The 20,939-nt window shown below is 40.4% G+C and overlaps 1 protein-coding gene across 1 annotated transcript in view; it reads left to right on the forward strand.

Moving 5' to 3' along the window:
* Ush2a (usherin) overlaps window positions 1-20,939 on the forward strand; it is a 696,795-nt gene that overhangs the window by 44,459 nt on the left and 631,397 nt on the right. Inside the window, exon 3 of the mRNA XM_051148119.1 lies at window positions 9,309-9,441. Within this exon, the coding sequence (XP_051004076.1) occupies window positions 9,309-9,441 (133 nt within the window). The remainder of the gene's footprint in view (window positions 1-9,308; window positions 9,442-20,939) is intronic.

Below are 20,939 nucleotides of genomic sequence, written 5' to 3' on the forward strand. Positions count from 1 at the left end.
GGGTGAGGCAAGCACTCACTCAACCAAGAAATAGCCCCAGCCCTTTATTTTATTAAAAGTAGTTTGCAAGTGTAGAAATCAAATAAAAATGAGATTGGTAAAGAAAATCACAGCCCAAAGCATAAATGGATAAAAAAAAAAAAAAAACCCTAAACAGTACTACCAACTGAGTGTTCAAATTCAAGTCGCCATACTTGTGTGTGTGTGTGTGTGTGTGTGTGTGTTTTCACAGTGAGGGATGAATAAGAACAGAACAGAAACCTTAAATAAACAGAAAATAGAAATATAGAATGTGAGGAAACAAAGTAGGACAGCATGATAAAACCTATTAGGTCTAATTTAGGCCTGTGTGGATATCACAGGGCTTCTGGGCAGGCAACAGTTAAAGCTGAAAAGTAGTGACAGCACAGTCAGTTAACCCACAGCTCTTAATCCCTATAGTTCATCTTTAGAAAAGAAAACTTTCATAATTATTTAGATTTCAACTTAAATTAGATAAATGTAAATTCTAGCTCTGGGGTGAATTTGTGGAAGGTTCTAAGTTACTGCATAAGCCTAATGATATTCCCATGGTCATGAAGGTATACTAATTTATAAATATCCATTGTTGCGGGAATTAGGAAGTAGGCTTAGGTGGAAGCATCTGGGGAGACAATGGGACTGCTGTAGTCATGGTAATTCTCAACCTCACCTTTTAATTGTTTCACCCTCTAATACCTCCATTCTTGATTCTTTTTTTAAACAATCACTGGAAACACATGTAAGCTCATTATTTTTTCTTTCTAAGAAAAAAAAAAAACAAATGAATGCTTTTCATAGCGTGAAGATTTATCTGGCCTCACATATCTGACGCCTGTCAGCCTTTATGGACATCAGAAGTATTTATAAAGTTACACCATACAGTTACAATGAGTCTCTTATTCTAGGCTTACAAGTAAAAGCAACCAGATCTTCTAAGAAGAAAAAAAAAAAAAAAAAAGTAAAAAGAGCAAGGGGTGTGTCAGCATCACCTGAAGGCTTCTGAGAACTTTCCCTCACATTCTGCCTGTCTGTCTCCTGTTCTCAATTTACTTGTCCACCAATCTCATACTTTGATGACCTGAGACACAGCTTTACTCATTCAGTGGAAATTGAGTGGGTGCCCAACAGGCAGTAATTGTAGTTCTAGGAAATAAAGCAGGGAAAAGAAACAGTTGTTTATATATTCTAGGTAGAGAAAGGAGACGAATGATAAGGAAAGAAATGAAGTAAGACACGAAACAGTGGGTACAGATAAGAATATTCTGAGAAGAAAGGAAGTGAAGGGGCTGGCAAGATTGCTCAGTGCCTACAGCTCTCGTCCTGGAAGACTGAGGCTCTGAGTTCAAACAATCAGAGCTCAGGTAAGACTAGGTAGTGTGTGTTTTATAATGTCTGGCCTCTAAGGGTAAGATTGGAGGCAGAGAGACCGGACAAGCCTTGGAAGCTTGAGGGCTTGAAAGGTAAGAGCAGATGTTCAATGCCACTTACCTGCCTTCACATCTATACCACAATCAAACACACCCAAAAAGATTAGAAAGCAAAATGAAATATATAGAAAGAGAAGGTAGGAAAGAAAAAAGGGAGGGGGAAGGAAGGTAGGAAGATAGGGAGGGAGAAATAGGGAAAGAATAAAAGAGAGAGGAAGGGAAGGGGGAGAGGAGAGATGGCAAATATAGCAGGCGTCTAGTCTAGAAATCTCTGGCTTGACTGGGTAGTATGCTAGTTAGTTTTTGTTTGTTTGTTTGTTTTATTTTGTTTTTGGTCTACTTGACAAAATGAGCTATTTGAGAAAACTGAGAAAAAATTTTATACATTTATTTTATTACACATGTATAAAACAAACTACATACAGCAGGGAGAAGCATGTGACAATCATGAGAATAATGAGTTCTATACATATTACATTCATAGTGACTTGGCCATCTGCATTTGTCCAGTTTGAAGTAAATGTCTTTCCTGTCTTGTTGGGTCTAAATTTCCGAATGAGATTCAATATCTATTCTATCTCAACTCTAATAGCTTAACTGTTTTATCTTGATCTAAAACGATCTTGTCCCCTAACCAGCTAAACTTGGTTGTAAAACTATACTATCTGTCTTCAGTGCCCCTCAGAGACTTGAGAAGGAATAAAACTTAAATTCCTGAGTGAACCAGCAGCTCAGGTTAGCAGCTTCCAAAATGAAAACTTTTTGATTGAGAAAATACCTCTAACAGACTGCCTATAGGAAAGTCTGTAGGACATTTTCTTAGTTGTTGGTTGATGTGGGAGGGCCCAGCGCACTGTAAATAGTGCAAACCTTAGGGTGATTTCCATGGGTGTGTAAGAAGGCAGGCTGAGCAAGCCATGGGAAAAGCAACACGCCCCTTCGGCCTCTGCTTCAGTCCTGCCTCCAGTTCCTGTCTTGCTTTCCCTTCCTGACTTCCTGTCAAGATAGGCTGCAAGTTGTAAGAAGAAATAAACCTTTTTTTCCCCAACGAAGATGCCCTTGGTCATAGGGTTTATAATAGCAATACAAAATTAACCAATACAGCTAGACTTAGGAGAGACTCAGCTAAATGAATAAATGAAGAAATACCTGAAAAAGTAGCTGACTGATAGAGGAATGTCCTAACTAGAGGTGAACTGCGGAGGCCTTTGTGGTTTTTTTCTTTGTCTTTTACTCAGAGTGTTAGTTCATCTTTGTTTTTAGATACACTTTTCATTAAAGGGAACTACAGTGCCTTGGAGAAAAGGCTGAATTTAGGACTAAGGAAGGAAAGTAAAAATAAACTGACCAGGATAATTATCTTATGTCAGAAAGCAAGAATATACTACACAAATAAAAAAATAAATTAAAAATGGAGGCATGATGCTATGACCTAGAATTCATCAGGAATGACAGTATGTCACACAGCTCAGCTTTTCAGAGCCTCTGACCTCCAAACATGCACCCACATGGATGGAGAATTGTGCAGTGAAGGCAAGTCTGCCTGTCCTGGCAGGTACTTAAGAGGCTGAGCCAGGGAGATTCCAAATGTGAAGTCAGCTTGGGCAACTTGGCGGGTTCCTATATCAAAAGACAAAGTAGAAAGAGAACTGAAGGCACAGCTCAGAGGTAAATCACCTGTCTAGTGTGTACTCAACCCTGCATTTAATCTATAGGACCCCCAAGAATGTACTGAGAGTATGGTGGTTTGAATAAGAATGGCCCCCATAGGCTCATGTTTTGAATGTTTAATCAGGGCGTAGCACTATTTGGAAAGGATTAGAAGGATTAGGAGGTGTGGTCTTGTTAGAATAAACCTCCCTCCCTCCTTCTCTCTCTCTTCGCCTGGATCAGGCTCAGGATGTAACTCTTAGCTACTGTTCCAGTGCTCCCTACCAGACCACTCCGCAGAGTTGCAGAGGGAAGACTCAATGGATAGGTCTACGCATTCAATGGCTGTTCCTTCCAAACGCTAACTGGACTGCAGTGGTGGTATAAAATCGACTATTTCAAACTGGCTCTGAGACCACACAGACTTCTGAGACCTTGAGTAGATTGTTGTTGTTGGTTTCAATTCTCTGTGACTAACTTTTATTATAGTTTTTTAACAATCCTAATGCTTCAGACAAATACCTCTATGGAACCAACTTGATCCCATTCACAGAGACAGTCTTATGCTCAGGAGCCACTGCGATGCCATCATCCATAAACCGAAGCTGGAGTGATAATGAAAGCTAAAGATAAGATCTAATAAAGTGAGTTAGAAAAAACTCATTTAGATTTAAAATGGCAAGCACTTGTGGGGGGTGGGATTCCATGTGCTCTCAGAGAGGGGAATATAACATACATGAGATATTTTAAAATAACTTTATGGAGTTTTGGGGACAAATTGTCTTATGCTTAAGAATTACAGACAGTATTGTGGGATCTTTTATGCAAATCTGCTTTTTTTTTTTCACTTAGAAATAGATTTATCTATTTTAGGGCAATTTCTATTTCAGAAAGTCTCAGGCTGGTTTTTCCTCCATCGGGTTGTTTTTAATTCTGGTTCATGCCACGGTGGTTTTCTTTCCGATTGAATTCCTTAACACTCAAGATGGCTTTCAGCATGTTTGTATAACCCATTATCTTTTGAAGGTGAATTTGAATTTAGGCTGTGTTGCCAAACACTTCATGTTAAATCTATTTAAAACATGTTATTCTAGGGCTGGAGGGTGGCTCAGAGGTTAAGAGTACCTGCTGCTCTTGCAGAAGTCCTGGGTTAAGTTCACAGCATCCACGGTGCCTCACAATTTTCTGTGACTACAGTTCCATGGGATTTCCCCCCCCACCCCTCTCCTGACCCTAGGCTCACAAGGGATGCACATGCATGCAGAGGGCAGCACTCATGCTCATAGAGTAAAATGAGTAAATGTTTTTTTAAACATATTTTTCAGAATGCTTAGAATGGTTTGACTCTAAGATGAGAGCAGTTAAATTAGCGAACATGGCCTTCTTAGGAGGCTGAGACTTTTTCTAAGGAAAAGTCCAATTACACGCGAGCCCTCTAAGATACCTTTCCACAGGGATTCCTTCAAATCACAGTGCTCCACTGAACACACAAAAATTCAGTATTTAAGTTCAAAACAACTCATGTCATTTATGGTGATTCAAGCCTCACCCGATAGGTTGGAAGTATTCTGTTATCACATATAGTCCATTGAGAGAATGAAATGTGGGTGGTCTTTCTTGGATATCTGTGTTCTGTTCTAGATGGATTTATTTATATATTCCCTTTAGTAATTGCTCACTAATATGTGATTTTTTAAAAAAAATTGTTTGTTTGATCATGTGCATCTTGGTGTGTCTATATATCCAGGTCTTGCTTAGGTAGACATGTCGGTGAGACTTTTGTGAGAGCAGTTTCTGGCTACTAATCTTCTAGCTCTTATAATATTTCCATCTCTTCTTCTGCAGTGACGTCTGAGCTTTAAATGTCGGAGTGTTCTGTAGATGTATCCATTGGGTCTAGACTCCACAACTCTGTCGCATTTAGTTGTAGTTTTCTGTAATGGTCTCTGTCTACTGCAAAGAGAGGTTTCCTTGATGAGAAGTGAGGACCGCATTGGTCTGTGGGGATAAGGACAAATATGGATGTAGTTAGAGGTTGTGCTGCTATAGTAAAGAGGTTGTAGGCTCTTCCTCCCCCAAGAGCCATGGCTTCACTGGCCCCATGTAGTTGTCTAGGTTCCCAGGACCAGACACGTCTCCCTCTTGTTGACTGAGTACTTTGTCCAATTAGAGAGCTGTGGTTACGGTGGGGTGTGTATGCCGCAACTGCATCCTTATGACTGTTCTGCCATATTGGTCATTGCTGTGGCTCATAAGCATCATAGCTGGATGTTGTTGGTTATTTCCCTCCTTTGGAAGCTTGCATGGTTCATTCTAGTACCAGGAAAGTAGTCTGCGGGGAGGAGACATCCAGGTCAGATCCAGCCTGGTTCCTCTAGTTCCCAAGTCCACTGTGCTTGTTGTGTTCAGTAATAGGGACTTTACCTTCCATCCATAGGAGCCATCTAAGAGTAACAGAAATAGCATGTAATGTTTGGGAGTCTCTTGGACTACCCTGACAAAAAAGCCCAAAAGAAAGATCTTCAGGTCTGGGGTGTTGATGGTCTAGTTAGACAGTTTAAGGCTGTTGGTGGGAGTATTGCTAGCCCAGACCAAAAAAAAAAAAAAAAAACATTAAATATAAGTACTATCTATATATTAAATGTAATTTGCATATAGACTTACATGTATTGCAGAATTTTTTTAGAGTTACACCAGGTAGTCAGTCCAGATTGGCCTTCACCTTGTGGTAATTCTTCTGCCTTAGCATTGCAAGTGCTGAGATTTCAGGTGTCTACCACCACCATGCCCTTCTTTTTGTGTCACTTGAAATATCCTCCTGGCTAATCAGGTGTGACTACATGAGGATGGTGCCTAGAACCGTATTGCTGTACTCATGTATGACCGTCTCCCTCCCCCGACTCAAGTGGATAAGCCCAGCTCTCACGGGGCACAGTGTGGAGCAGCTACGTGGTTAAAACAGAATAAGGAACTCCCATGGAATAAAGGCTTGAGATGGCTCATACTTATTTCCATGTGTCTGTGGACCCCTAAGGGGGTTGGTTTAAAGCCTTCTGCAAATGCTGCTGCATTGGCCAGTTTACCCACTCAAAGCACATCAACTAACACATGCGGACTGCTCTCATCGGCCCAGGGCCAGAGGACACGAGCCATAAGAGTTTGTTTTGCAAGAACCCTGCCTTCTCCATTCCTATTCTGCCCAGTAACTGGCAAGGGGGAGCATTGAGATGAACTATTACGAAAAGGGCACTATTGTCTTCACAGTGTTTGTGTGATGGTGCCCCAGATCAGAATTGTAAAATAGTTTGGACAATCTTGTAACATAAACCATGGTTCAGAAAACCAAAGATTTAATCTTATTTGTAGAGAGATGGTTGGTCAGGGAGGGGCTGGTGTGGGGAGAGCAGCTTGGGATCATCATGAATCACTTTTAAAGTACTACACAAGTGAAAGCATCTTCTGGAATTCACCATGACTGACACTGAAATCTTCTACTAAGCAAATGCGCGATGAGTTGATAAAAGAAGAAAGAAAGGTCTTGAACACCAACGACAGATATAACACAGAAAATCAAAGGCGTGCCTTCTATCTGACTCAAAATAAAGGTACCCTTAAACTTGTAAAAGACAACATTTTTATTTGAATGATATGACAGAGCTGTCACGGGAGTGCTACCTGCTATAAAGAAAGCGCAAGAATTATAACCTTTATTAGAGCACTGGCACCAGGCTCCAGCCATACATTTCTAACTTCTGTCCCTCTGCAGAGACAATTTTCTTTTCTTAAATAAACTGTCATGCTCCTGTTAATATATTGTTGACTCTCTCAAGCTCTGAGAACGCCGCTGATATAAAACATGTATATGTTAGATTGGTAATAGTATCTTTAGTGTAACTGACGAGAACAAATGTGTTTCCCTCATGGCTGTGCTAATGTGATAAAGGAAAATTGGCTGTTCATCAGTTTTTGGGCTGGGTAAAGACAGTAGAGATGGAACCGCGTTCTTTTTTATGCATTAATACCACCGGGAACTTTTCTCTAGTTATATTTCATGTAGCCTGCATGTTGTGCAAAGACGCTGTAAAACATGAGATAATGCTACAAATAACAAACTAGAAGAGCCTGTATCTTTCATAATGATAACAGTCAAACACCAAATAACAGTAGCAAGCGGAGAAAAATGGCATGCAAGGGGGAAAAAGGTATGCTGCACTATTCAGTGGAGAGAAATAGATGTGGGCTCAGGAGGAACCTGTATATGACTTTAGTTCTATTTCAGTTTTGTTTAAAATGGACTCTCATATAATCTTGGGTCAGTCTATTTTAGAAAGACCATATTGAAATGAAAGAAATTGGCTAGAAGGAAGGAAGAATTACAATGTTGCCTAACTTCTTCTCCTTCTTCTTCTTCTTCTTCTTCTTCTTCTTCTTCTTCTTCTTCTTCTTCTTCTTCTTCTTCTTCTTCTTCTTCTTCTTCTTCTTTCTTCTTTCTCTTCTTCTTCTCTTCTTCTTCTTCTTCTTCTTCTTCTTCTTCTTCTTCTTCTTCTTCTTCAAGGTAATTCATTTTACCAACCAGTTATGGCATTGACCCCTAGATTCCTGAGTTTGGTTCTTAAGTGGGGAGATTTTAGAGATTCCTATGGTGATAATTCACATAATAATGTAAATGTTTCACCTCATTTCACTGTCTCAGATCCTTGTTAACAGAGATGTTCTAGAAATGGTTTGGGAGGGAAAGTGGTTGTGGGGAGGGTTTTAGGGAAGAGAATGGTCAAAATACATATTATATGCATTATGAAATTCTTAAACACTAAGAAATAACTGAAGGTGCATATTTATGCAGTGACTTAGAAATAGTAGCAGACCCATGCCAGGCTCATAGCAATGAGCACCTGGTAAAGACATTGTCCGTGTGCTTTGTGAACTCACACATGCATCGCACTCTTTACTATTGAAGTCCTATGCCAGACGAGTGCATCTGCTTTATCATGGAGCCTGCAGTGAACCTAACTCTCAATTCGTCATCCATAAAACTCCCTGCTAGATACCATTCCTATGGTTGCACTCCATTAAAGCATTCACATCAGCCTTTTAATTGCACAATAGTGCATCTTCTCTCTCCTCCCTCCCGTTGCTTCTCAGGCCTTTCTCTTTCCATCTGGGTTGCCTTAATAATTTGGATGCCTTTTACAGTCAGAAATGCTTCAACAGAAAGAGTTTGTGTTGTACGCACTATAGTTGGTGCCTAAACAACTGTTGGTTTATTACAAATTACTATGTAATCATCAAAGACTGTGTATAACACACCTATGAGGTATTGCCTACAAAATGTTGCCTGGTTGGTGATTCCTATCAATCATATCATACTCCATGTTCATTTCTTTATAGTGTAACCCAGACGCCACTGAGCTGCAACCAGTGGGTCCTATCTGGGTGGTCACCTGGTTTTGTGATGGTCAACTGGCCCCTAATGAGGCCTATTTGTTAAGTACCTCTAGTGGCTTCTTTGACAATCCTGCATCATAGCTGATGGCATAGAAAAGACTCTTCAGCCACCACACCAAGTTTTTTAACATGTAATATCCTCCAGGTATTTATTGAAAAGTTGGCTCTCCAATGATATAGATAGCTGTTAGATTGTTTGGCTGATCAGCTGAGAATGAGAAGGCAAATTTTTATTTTATTTTGTAATGGGAAAATGTATTAAGAAACCATCGGAGGGATTCCAGTACTCAAAGAAATGAGAGTTTATGGCTAGCATTTTGCAGTGCAATTCGGCTAATGGCCATATGTAAATCTTGGGTACATCTGGGTTTGGATACCTCTCCCCTGGTATATTAATTTACTTCTAAGTATGGACATGATGACATTAGCATTTAAAAAATAATTCAACCCTCAGAAAACACTGATAGCCTAGCTATAGAATCAGTACATATACAGGACAGCACTATGCATACCCCATGGGTACGTTGGAATATGTCATCACAGCACATAAATCCCAGTGTGTAGATTCATATCTGGATCTGTAACATGCAGAGATACAGTTTTGTTGTTGAAGTAAATTGCTTCTGTTTTTTTCTATCCGAAGGAAGTTGGAAAAGAGTAAAATGACTTGGAAAAAAAAAAAAAAAAGAAAGAAAAAAGGCTGTGGGCATGCTGTTAGTATCAAGTAAAAGCTTATTCTCTTGATGACGGTGATAATTCTTACAGGTGCATCAGACAGAAATCAGCTTCTTTGTTGATGGTTTGGAGGAGAACAATACAGCATTTGACACAAGAACTCTACGTGATTCAATTACAGACTCTGCCTTCAGCACTATACAAATAGGACAGAGTTTAAATGGTAAGATTTTTGTCTTTAGAATTCTATTTAGTGTTAGCCAATTGCAGGTCCTGGTTTCAAAAAGCAAACAAATATTAATACTATATTTAGATTATTCATTTTCTGGGGATACTGTAGTAAATTTCCACCAATGCATAGGAGTTTATAGGAATGGCAATTTATTTTTGTGTTCTTTGATGCCAGCCACCTGAGACCAGGAAGTCAGCCCTGTGGTTCCTTCTAGAGGATCTGAGGGGCAGCTAGTCCATGCATCTGTTCTGGCTGCAGCTGGCAAAGCTTCCCAGTCCCTGCACAGTTCCACTTTGCCTCAGTTTGGTCTCCCCGTGTGTTCTCCCTTAATTACCTTGTAAGGAGAGTTGTCATCAAATTTAGGAACCCACTTCATTCAGGATACATTCTACCTCAGGATCCTTAATTACAGCCACCAAGATGGCTCCTCTATAAGTTATAGACACCACATGGACACATCCTCTAAGGAAAACTTTAAAGTAAAAACTTCTTTATTCAAATCTCGTTTTAAAACCAAGGGCAGGGTGTACAGTTCAATCAGCAAGTTGCCTGCCACACAGTATGGGGACCTATGCATGGTGTCCTGAGTCTGCATTCCTAGCCCACAATGACAGATAGGTGAACACAGCTTCCTGACCAGCCTGTCTGGCTGACTCAATAGGCTCCAGGACCAGTGAGAAACCCTGCCTCGAAAACAATGTGGAGAGCTACTGAGGAAGGCATTAGAATGTCCGCTTTGGCTTTCACATGCAAGAATACATCTGTAAGTCCATGCCCAGCCCCTTATACATGTAAAATAAAAGAACGACATATAATACACTCTCCTTTTTGACTCACTGAATTCTTATGAGGGTGTTCCTAAAGGAGAGTTATCACATTATTTTCTAGAAACTGAGGCATACCACCAAAAACACGTGCCACATCAGTTCTGTGCCATTTCTGTTTCCCACATTTATTGGAGCATATAGATTAAAAGATAGCTCACACTAGAAGCTGAGAACAGGGGAAGTCAAAATGAAAATTGTCTAGAAATACCCAACACCATTGCCTTCAAAAATTGAACTTTAAAGTGAAAACACTATGTAATACATGCTTTTTTTTTAATCTAAAAAGCCAAACAACATGGAATCGTGTGAACTAAGAAGTATGCTACACATTTCCATCCTCAGAGACATAATTTAACTTTTCATATTCTCCCAGATTTTTTATCCATACAGTGAAATTTATGGTTACAAATATACTTTCCCCCAAAGAAAATTATGGCACATATGCTTTCACTAAGCCCTCTAAAAATAAGCCTTTTCCCTCCAAATGTTTAAGACCCACATTTTGTGTCAATATCCCTTCCCGTTTCTCGGTGCTCTTTCTTCCCTTACAGGGCTTGTGTTGCAGCCAACGTGGAGCTGCTGCACGCCTCTGAAACCAGTGTCTGTGATAAATGGTTATATAATTTCTAATCTTTCTAAGTTATCAAAGTAATATATTAGTACATACATTAATATCCAGATTTGCATCTGATATGGGTATGCATAGACTCATATGCGTATATATTATATATTTAAATAATTATCTGGTTATATAGTTCCTTGACAATCTATATTCTTGTACTAATTTGTCTAGAGGCAGAAATGGGTCTCACCACTTACTGACTATATAACCAGGTAAAGCTACTAATAATGCCTTCGTATTAACCAACGTTAACATGATGGCGATGATATGGCATCTTACGGTACCAGTATAAGGCCATGAAACAAGGCAATGTACAGGGTTTGTGTTACTGACTCTCAAGAATCTGGTACCTAGTACTAGTACTTAATTGTCAAATGAGCGAATGCAATTTAAAGCACCATGTGAACCATATGCTAAATCATTTTGGTAAATAAAGCTATTGTTAATATTTCTACAATTACTTCTTCGGATAAATCCATAGAAGTTGAAGGGCTAGGTTCAAGTATATTGCTGTTTCATATTTTAATATATAGCATAAAGTTTGCTCTAATGCGTAGCAACAGCAAATTGTGAAATTTTACAACCTTACTGAAAAGGTATTGTTGCTTTAAGTGTGTGTGTGTGTGTGTGTGTGTGTGTGTGTGTGTGTGTGTGTGTGTGTGTGTTTCATGCTCCTAAAGAATTATATGAGAAAAAAAGCACTGTTGGGGAGTTGGCTTTTACTGAGGTTACCTAGATTTCCACACATCCCTTGATTGTTTTTATTTCATTTGTGGGTTCTTTATTCATCTTAGATTATACCATGTGATTCCTATTTGTTTGTAAAATTTATTAACATGCCTAAGAATATTATGCTGAATTTTCCTCTGGTGTTTTAGATGGCCTGATAACTTGTCTCAAGCATTTGGAGCTACTCTTAAATTCTTTTATTTGTCTCAAAACACTCCACAAGGTAGAATATCAGTATTAGGGGATATAGCTTCATCATGCATTTGCTTGAAGATTTATTTTTATTGTTTAAACTATATGTGTGTGGGGGGTGCAGAATGGGTATACTTGAGAGCAGGTGCTCACAGAGGCCAGAAGAGGGCATCAGATCCCTAGATGCTGAGGTAATGCATGGTTCTGAATATGGGAACTTAACTCAGGTCCTCTGGGAGAGTGTAGGTAGCCTACACCACTGAGTCATCTTTCCAGGAACTACTTGGTGGGTTTTTAATAATTGTATGCACCTGTGTAGCTTGCATGTGACATGAGTGTAGAATATTTTTACTGTCTCCAAAGATCAGTGCTAGAGATAGTGTGTTCTGTATGGATGTGTACAGGGCAGTGTCAAGAAAGACTTCTGCCACTCTTTATGTCTGCTGTCTGATTCTGAACTGACATACAGATATGCAGTGAGCAGTCTAATTTCCTGTTACTCAGAACTGTCTATATCAGTTTTAGCCACATTGTATGTAGTATTGTCTCTAGCTTTAGAAAAATACTTCTAAGTAGCTTTCCTAAGGAAATATCACAATTACTAATGCTGAGTGCTGCGACACACTTATGCCCTGACCACCACAATTGCCCCGATACTGCCAAATGGTCTGTGGTGCATTTTCTGATGATTAATGACACTGGGAAATTTCCCGCACTTGTTTGCCCTGTCAGTACACTTTCCTATCAAGTACCTATTCTAGATGGGCTTGGCAGGGGCAAATTTTGATTGGATACTTTGTCTTTTTATTATTATTATTCATTTGTAGACTGTTTTCACTCTTTTGAATGTCTTTGATGGATACACGATTGATAGGCATTATCATGCAAGATATGGCTTATAGACAGCATCAGTAGGTTATCTTCCAAAGAGAACTGTGGCTTCATTGGTTGTGGATTTTAAGACCAGGCAGCATGGATTCTCTCCTGTGGTGCAGCCCCAAATGTAATCCAGAGAACAGCCGGTTACCTCTGTGAAGTTAGGAGGGAGACGCAGGATGAGTGGTGTGGAATGGAGGAGAGCTGAAGAGAGTGTGGGACAGTGGATATGACTAGGATTAATTGTATGCGTATATAAAATTCTAAAAAAAAAAAAATCACCTCAATTTGTATATAGTCTTAGCTCAAGTGAGCAAGTGAAAAATTAAATTCATTAGTCAACATTTTTAGAAACTTAGTTTCAATAATTAGCGTAACAGAAAAAAATTGAGCACTCTACACACAGAAAGTTTGACTAACACATTTTAATCTTGTGAGCCTTATTAGGTATTTAACCGCAGCTAGTGTCTCTAAAAGTCTTTCCTTTCACATTAAGCGTTGCTGAGGGTGTTTGTGAGAACTATAAATTTGTCTACTTTGCACTGCAGGACTAAAATGGCTTGACTCTGTTCTACTTCAGTACACTAAATGCTAAACTGATACTTCAAAGGGCTATTTTTAATCTGAAAATGATATTTATTTTTTAAACACCGAGAAAAGATTTTTTTTTACCTATGATTAAAACACAAGAAATGGAAAGAGGTTTCTCATAAATATCTATTTTTATTACACTTTCCACTTATCCCATGGGTATCTAGAAGTGGGGAGGAGGAGAGGATGGTTTCAATGTCTAGCCATACTCCACCCGCCTATAGGCATGGCGGCCCTACTGCATTCTTCCTCTAATTAGAGATGGCATGTAGGCTGGCTCATTACTTCTGCCTAATGAGCCAGGCTCCCTGCCACCTCTCTAATCAGAAAAGGGATAGGTACAGAATGTTCCTATAGACTTTCTATAAATCATTTTTACTTCTCTTGCTTGCACCATTTTTAATAAAAAAAATATATATATATTAAGTCACTATTCACCGTAGTTTTGTCTATATCCAAGATGGCTCTGTTCAGAGGGGGCAGCTTTGTAAGACATCTCTGTCAGCTAAATTAAAGGTGCTGTCATGCAGGACCAGGCTGGCTGGCTCTGTTTTCTGCAGACTCTTGCAGACACAGGCCTGTCCAGTGGGGCCTATAGCATGTCAAGAAGTTTGTTTGTTTGTTTGTTTTGGTCCTCTCTCTGTGTCTAGGCTGGTAATAGTTTTTTCACGTGAGTAATGACTGCCATAGAAATTCCCCTGAGACATCTGCATTTGTCATCATTTGTTCTAGGGACACATTTAGGAAATTAGCAATCAGGGAGCCTTTTAAATATGGAAATAGACACTATGGCCAATCCATATTATTTAGGTTATTTGTCTGTTGCTGTGATAACACACCATGATCAGGACACCTTATAGAAGAAAGTTTATTTAGGCATACAGTTCTAGAGAGTTTGAGTTCATTATGGCAAAGTGAGAAAAAAAAAAAAAAAAAGGCATGGTAGCAGGAGGAGGAAGTTGCGGCTCCTATCTTGAGCTACAAGCATAAAACAGAGACAGCAAAATCAAAATGGTGCTTGTCTTCAAACTCTCAAATCCTGCCTCCAGTGATACACTTCCTCTAACAGGGGCATGCCTCCTAAACGCTCCCCGCACCCGCACCCAAACAGTACCACCAACTGGAGACTAAGTATTCAAACATGGGACATTTTCATTCAAACCATCACCCCTATTAACCCATGTCTCCACTCTTTTCTAAGGACGCATCCCATTTTAAAATTGGTTCCATGCTTCCCGCAGGTGTGTGTAGCCTTGGAGACTTAAAGTACCAAGCATGTACTTATGATGACTGCTTGGTATTGGTCTCATCAATCGAAATGGTTCTTTAAATATTGGAAATTACAGAGGCACGTGAATCACAACTTTTCAGAACAATTTCAGAAGTGATTCAGGAACAGATTCTTAGTTTCCCATTGAGGTGAGGAATACGTCGTTACATATCTAAGTGGACAGTTCCTTCTTCAGAAGGTTACTGGCCATTGTGGCTGGCTAACTATAAAAGCAAATGCCAGGAAAGAAAAGGCTCGCAGCCGAGCTCTCCCCATTGCTTTTGCTTCGTTATCCATTGCTTTGGGTGCTTCTGAACTCATCTGAATGTCACGGTTTTAACCTCAACTAAGATAGGAAGCCCATTTCCCTTTCGTCCTCTTATGTTCGTGCTAATTTTGAGAAAAAGTTGAGAGTTACATAAAAAGAAATAAGGGAAAAGTATGTGAATTCATGAACGAACAAGAGCAGGTAAATGTGGGAAAGGTTATGATACATAGGAACAGGGCGTGGCTTGGCTGGAAAATGGCTGTGCAAGAAGGAGGACCTAAGTTTCATAGCCAGGATCTAAATATAAGAGGTCGGCAATGCAGTGTGGGCTTGTAACTTCAGTGCTGGTAAGAGAGAAGGGAAGACAGGAATATCCTAGGTTTTTGGCAAGCTCTAGGTCAGGAAGAGATTAAAAAAAATAAAACCACATCAAACAAACAGAAAACCTAAGATTGGCACTCACATGAACAATCATGCACGCACGCTCGCACGCGCGCGCGCGCACACACACACACACACACACACACACACACACCAGAAAAAGATATATAGAAGGTCAGAGTTAAATACAAAATTGATTACAGTTCATTGAATAGAATTGTCTAACTGGACTTCTAGAACAAATAGTTATATAATAAGAGATACAAAGTGTATGATGCTCAACCATATTGGAGGAATACTGATTCAGATTCAATAGAAAGTATGTAATCATGAATTAGTAAAGGCGGATATTTTATAATCTTGTAATTTGAGACATCCTGGAGTGATAATATATCCACAAATGTGAAAAGAAAGTGCTGAGATATCTGACTAATTAACTGTGAGTTTCAAATTTATTCAATGTTTATCATTTTATTGCTTAGCAAAGAATGAAAGGAGAAATAACCACCAAGACAACACTATTGTGGGAAAGAGTTGGGTTACCTGGGAAACCACCAGAAGTTAAGCTGTGGCTGTATATTGGTTTGGGGCACTAGGGGTCTAGACAATGGCTTGAATCTGTTTTTAACAACGCTCACTGTAGAGTTCAAGAAGCAAAGGCCCAGGGTAGTCTTAGCATCAAAAGGAAACTGATTAAACAAACTCAGCCCATTCTGTAATGGAGAAGTGAGCAACGCCATGAGGAAAGAAACATACCCTGTGTGACGACATGCACACTGTGTGTCGTCATGCAAGGGCTGAGTGTTGTCCCTGCACAGAAGCAGGAGCGTGTGGAATGACCTCTAGCCTGTTTGTCACTAAAGCACAGATATGTAACTGTCTAGGCAGACATTTGCCAAAACATGTTCAAAATCCTAACAGCATCCTCTCTGAGTAGAATTTAAGTGACCAACACACATTGCTTAATTGCGTGGTGACCCCTACTTTTCGTAAACTATATTCTACATATTTAACATATTTTTAAACTTTGGATGAGAATGGCCAATGTAATGACTTCATGAAGTATGATACGTGAACATAACCAAATTTTGGTTTGTAGAGACCTGGTTTTCACAGTATAGAAAGTGGTCTTGGGACGTTTACATGTTAAAGTTCCAGACAGGGCATGTGGTGTTTGGAAAAACAATGCTTCTCCAGACATTTAAATCTTTGTATAAACATTATGATTTCCCAAATACTTAATTATGAGGTGTGAGCCTTAGCATCAGACAGACTGGGGGGATGACCCCCCAAATCTGCCTGCTGAGAGCACCAAGAGGTGAGCCCGAGAGAGCACCACCAGGCCAAGCATTGTCCTTATCAGCTGCAGTCCAGGTTTGAGCCAAAAAGCAGAGAGAAAGGGAAAATGGGGGAGAGAGGGGAGGAGAGTGAGAAAAAGGAAGAGAGAGAGAGAGGAGAGGGAAGGAGAAAGAGGGAGAGAATTTGATAATCAGAACTACTAAAAGAGAAAAAATAATGTTAAAATGCAATTAATGTATTGAGGAAAATAAGGAAAGGGACAACTAGATCTCTCTCCAAACCAGTGAGTAAATAAAGGAAAATAATATTTAGTTTAAAAGAAGAAAAGAAAGTGGAATAAGGGAAATGAAAAGAAAAAAGAAAAAGAAAAATGTTGTCTGCAACGGAGATGAATATTCATTACCTGTGTGGGTCTCCCCCGCCCCTGCGGCTTCTTGCACTATGTGTCTATCCCTGGACAGCTCAGGGCTGGTAGACATCCACCCTTCATTTCTGTGAGTGTATAGTGCACATCATTATGTTAGTGATGGTGGGCGGTGCTTGGGACTAAGCTCTCTGCTCAGCTCTTTCAGTGCCCACTGGGACCTTTTGCAGCACAAAACCAAAGTTCCCCGGCAGGAGCACACCCCATGGGCTTTGGACCCAGAAGTTGAGCTGATGATACTTTTGTGAGGATCTGACTCCCAGGTATCTCTCCATTCCTCAAGGAAGGCAGGGCAAAGAGCTGCCATGCATGGAGTGGGTGCAGCACAACCTGTGCACCCACTGCCCAGGAGCCTCATTAAAAATGTCTGTAGTGTTGGTGTTATACTATATTATATCATTTCTCCTTTTCCTTTCTTCTCCGCAAATCTTCCCATATGCCCCTCCTTGTTTCCTTAGAAATCAATAGCCTCTTTTTTCACTGGTCTTCCATATGTGTGTGTGATTGCATGTATATGTGCACGAGTGTGTGTGGGTGTGTATGTCTCTGTGTGTGTGTGTGTGTGTGTCTATATATATATATATATATATATATATATATATATATATATATATATATATATATATTTGTATTCCTAAATATAACCTGCTCAATCTGTCCAGCGTTCCTTGTATGTGTGTTTTCAGGACTGACTATTTGGTATGAAATAACCAATTGATGCTCGCTTCCCTGGGTTAGACCAGCTCTCCCTCTTAGCGTTCCTTCCTGACATGTGGTTCTTTGTGTGGGGTTGGTCCTATCTTTGCTCATCATGTCCTTGTTCAGGCGTCCACCCTTTTTCAGTTGCTCCAGGGAGCTGGTCTTAAAGGAACAGTGAGCTCAATGACCCTATGTGTCTCTGTATTAGCCTCTCTTCTGCTGCTGTAACAAAGAATCTGATCCAGGCCACTGAAGGCAGAAAGGTCCACATGAGATGGCCCATGTTCATCATGGCAGGGAATTCACAACAGCAGGAACATGGGTACCACTTACCACATCTGCAGTCCGGAAGCAGTGAGAACAGGAAGAGGGACCAGGCTACAAATCCCAAAGCCTGCCCCAGTGACCGGCTTTCCAGCAAGGCTGCACAGCATCCCCTAGCAGGGCATGAACTGGACCTTTGGGGGATGTTTCTCATTCAAACCTGTAGGTTGATGCGGGGGGGGGGGGGGGGGGGGGGGGGGCAGGTTGTAGCAGCAGAAAATAACTGAGACAGAGTGGAATACCAGAAAAGGAACTCTAAAGGGTGACAAAGATTGGCGAATACCAAGAAAATAGATGAAAGACAACGGGATAGAGTTAAGGAAATTCAGTAACAAACAAGATCAATGATGGGATGGAATCTGAAGAAAACCACAGCAATCCCTGAACTAAGAAGTTTAATCAGTAGGAATTTTTTTTAAAGCCCTAAGTAAAAAAGCCTCTCCTCTCTGTCACATTAGATCAGGTTTGGGGCTTGACGAAGAGATTGACGGCCTGGAGCCTTTGGGAGGGCTAGAGAGGAGCAGATCTGGAGGAGCAAATATGATCAAAATACAATGTATCAAATTCTCAAAGAAATAATAAAAATGATAAAAGCCACCACAGTCTCCAATTCAAACCCTTCCATATACAGTTAAAATATTTTTCTTTTCCAATATTTTTGTTTTCCACCCGCACATGCGTGTGTGTGTGTGTGTGTGTGTGTGTATGTGTGTGTGTGTGTGTGTGTGTGTGTGTGTGTGTAGTGTTCATGTGTATGTCAAGGTATATATGAGGGACAACTTTAGTTGTCATTCCTTGGCTGCTGTCCACCCTGTCATTTTGAGACCAGAATCTGGGGCTGGTGAATAGGGTTGGGATGGCTGACTGGCTGGCTACCAAAGCCAAGAGGTCTACCTCTCTCTGTCTGCCCAGCATATCGCCATGTCTTCTGTTTTTATGGTCCTGGGAATCAAGCTCATGTTTTCGGGGCAAATGCTTTGTGGACTGAGCCATCTCCCCTATTCTCAGTGTGCTTCCTTCAGGTACCTCACTGAACTGATAAGAGGCACAGTTGCCAGGGCAATTAGGAGATGCTTGGATCTGACTTGCAGTAAACTATGGGAGTTCCGGCTTCCCACTGTAACGATCAGGGGTGTGACCTTCTAAGATGGCTCCCGTTATGCCACCTCACTTATGCCTTTTATTTTGAGGAACATAGAACTCTTTCTACATGCCAGCTTGCTGTGCAGTCCTGTGGTCAGGCTAAATTAGCCCACCATGCTGTTGCCTGTCCAATTCTCCACAATCCTACTGAGTGCATCTTTACCAGTCTCCCTTCTCTTGCCCACACCCACCACTCCCCTTCTGCAGGACTGCTGAGCACCCATTCACATTGTTTCTTGCCTCTTTTACCAACACTGGTGTCTTTGGTTCTCTCCAAGTACCAGGCCATTTCTACAGTTTCCCAGTCACAGCTAAGAAGCTGTCTCCTGGCTGGTTTCAATTCCCTGCTGTAAAACAACCAGGGAGAACTGGCTGCCTCTACTCTGCCATCTTGGATCTCCCTGAGCCAGCCACCACTTCATATATTTGTATCTTTTTTATTAAAGAAACTCTTTCATAGGCTGGAAGCTCTAATGCTTCACTGGTGTGGATGGTAGCATTAGAGCTTCCAGCCTATGAAAGAGTTTCTTTAAGAAAACCCAGAAGCAGAAAGACTCAAATAGTATATACTCACTTATATCTGCATACTAGCCCAAGGGGCATGTCCCACAAAAGCCTTCACTTACCAGGAAACTGGGACAGAGGGGAGGACATCCTATTGGGACTCTAGATGAGAGAAGCATGGGAGAATAGCAAAGTAGAAGGATCCAGAGGGTCCTAGAAACCTAGAAGTAGAACATAATGATAGGCAGATTTGGGCCCAGGGGTCCCGCTCAAACCAAGGACAATACAGGCGGTAAACTTTAAACCCCTACCCAGATCTAGCCAATGGTCAGAACATTCTCCACAGTTGAGTGGAGAGTGGGATATGACTTTCTCACATACTCTGGTGCCTCACATTTGACCATGTCCCCTGGAGGGGGAGACCTGGTGGCACTCAGAGGAAGGACAGCGGGTTACCAAGAAGAGACTTGATACCCTATGAGCATATACAGGGAAAGGTAATCCCCCTCAGGAACAGTCATAGGGGAGGGGAATAAAGGGACAATGGGAGGGAGGGAAGAATGGGAGGATACAAGGGACGGGATAACCATTGAGATGTAACAAGAATAAATTAATAAAAAAAAAAGAAACTCTTTCATATCCTGGTATAATAAGTATCATCTTTTTTTCCCCCATAAAGTAAATTTCTGTGCTACATGTGATATAGAGATTGAATTTCAAGTGATTTTATTGGTACATGTTTCTTTCTTTGATTTTTGTTGAATATCCATGAATTTCTTCTTGATTGTAAAGTCACCTTGATCTGCCACTATAGTTTTACAATTGTGTACTTCCTGTTTGTCTCAGAGGTCAAATTAATCAACTTCTTGTCAACAGTGGTAGCATTTGATTGTATATTGACGTCTCACGGTATGGTCTTGTTCTGATCTTTCTAACCAGTATTCTTCAAACAACAATTCTTAGGTGTTGTTTCCCCAAATGCATTTTCATGATAATTCTACAATGAGAATTTTATTAGAATATAATTAAAATTATATTAAGGTATATGAAGGACTTATATTGCTATTATATTGAATATCTGCATCTTTGATCATGGTATATGATTCTATTTAGGTCTCCTTTTAAAAAATATTTTGATTTTAATCTCTCTCTGTCTCTCTGTCTCTGTCTCTGTCTCTGCCTCTGTCTCTGTCTGTCTGTCTGTCTGTCTGTCTGTCTGTCTGTCTCTCTCTCTCTCTCTCTCTCTCTCTCTCTCTCTGTATGTGTAGTTCTTATGGAGATCTGAAGGAGGGTTGGATCTCCTTGACATGGATTTATAGGCTGTTTGAGCCACCCAACAT

This window comes from Acomys russatus, chromosome 6 (genome assembly GCF_903995435.1).
Source record: "Acomys russatus chromosome 6, mAcoRus1.1, whole genome shotgun sequence".
NCBI classification, from domain to species: Eukaryota; Metazoa; Chordata; class Mammalia; order Rodentia; family Muridae; genus Acomys; species Acomys russatus.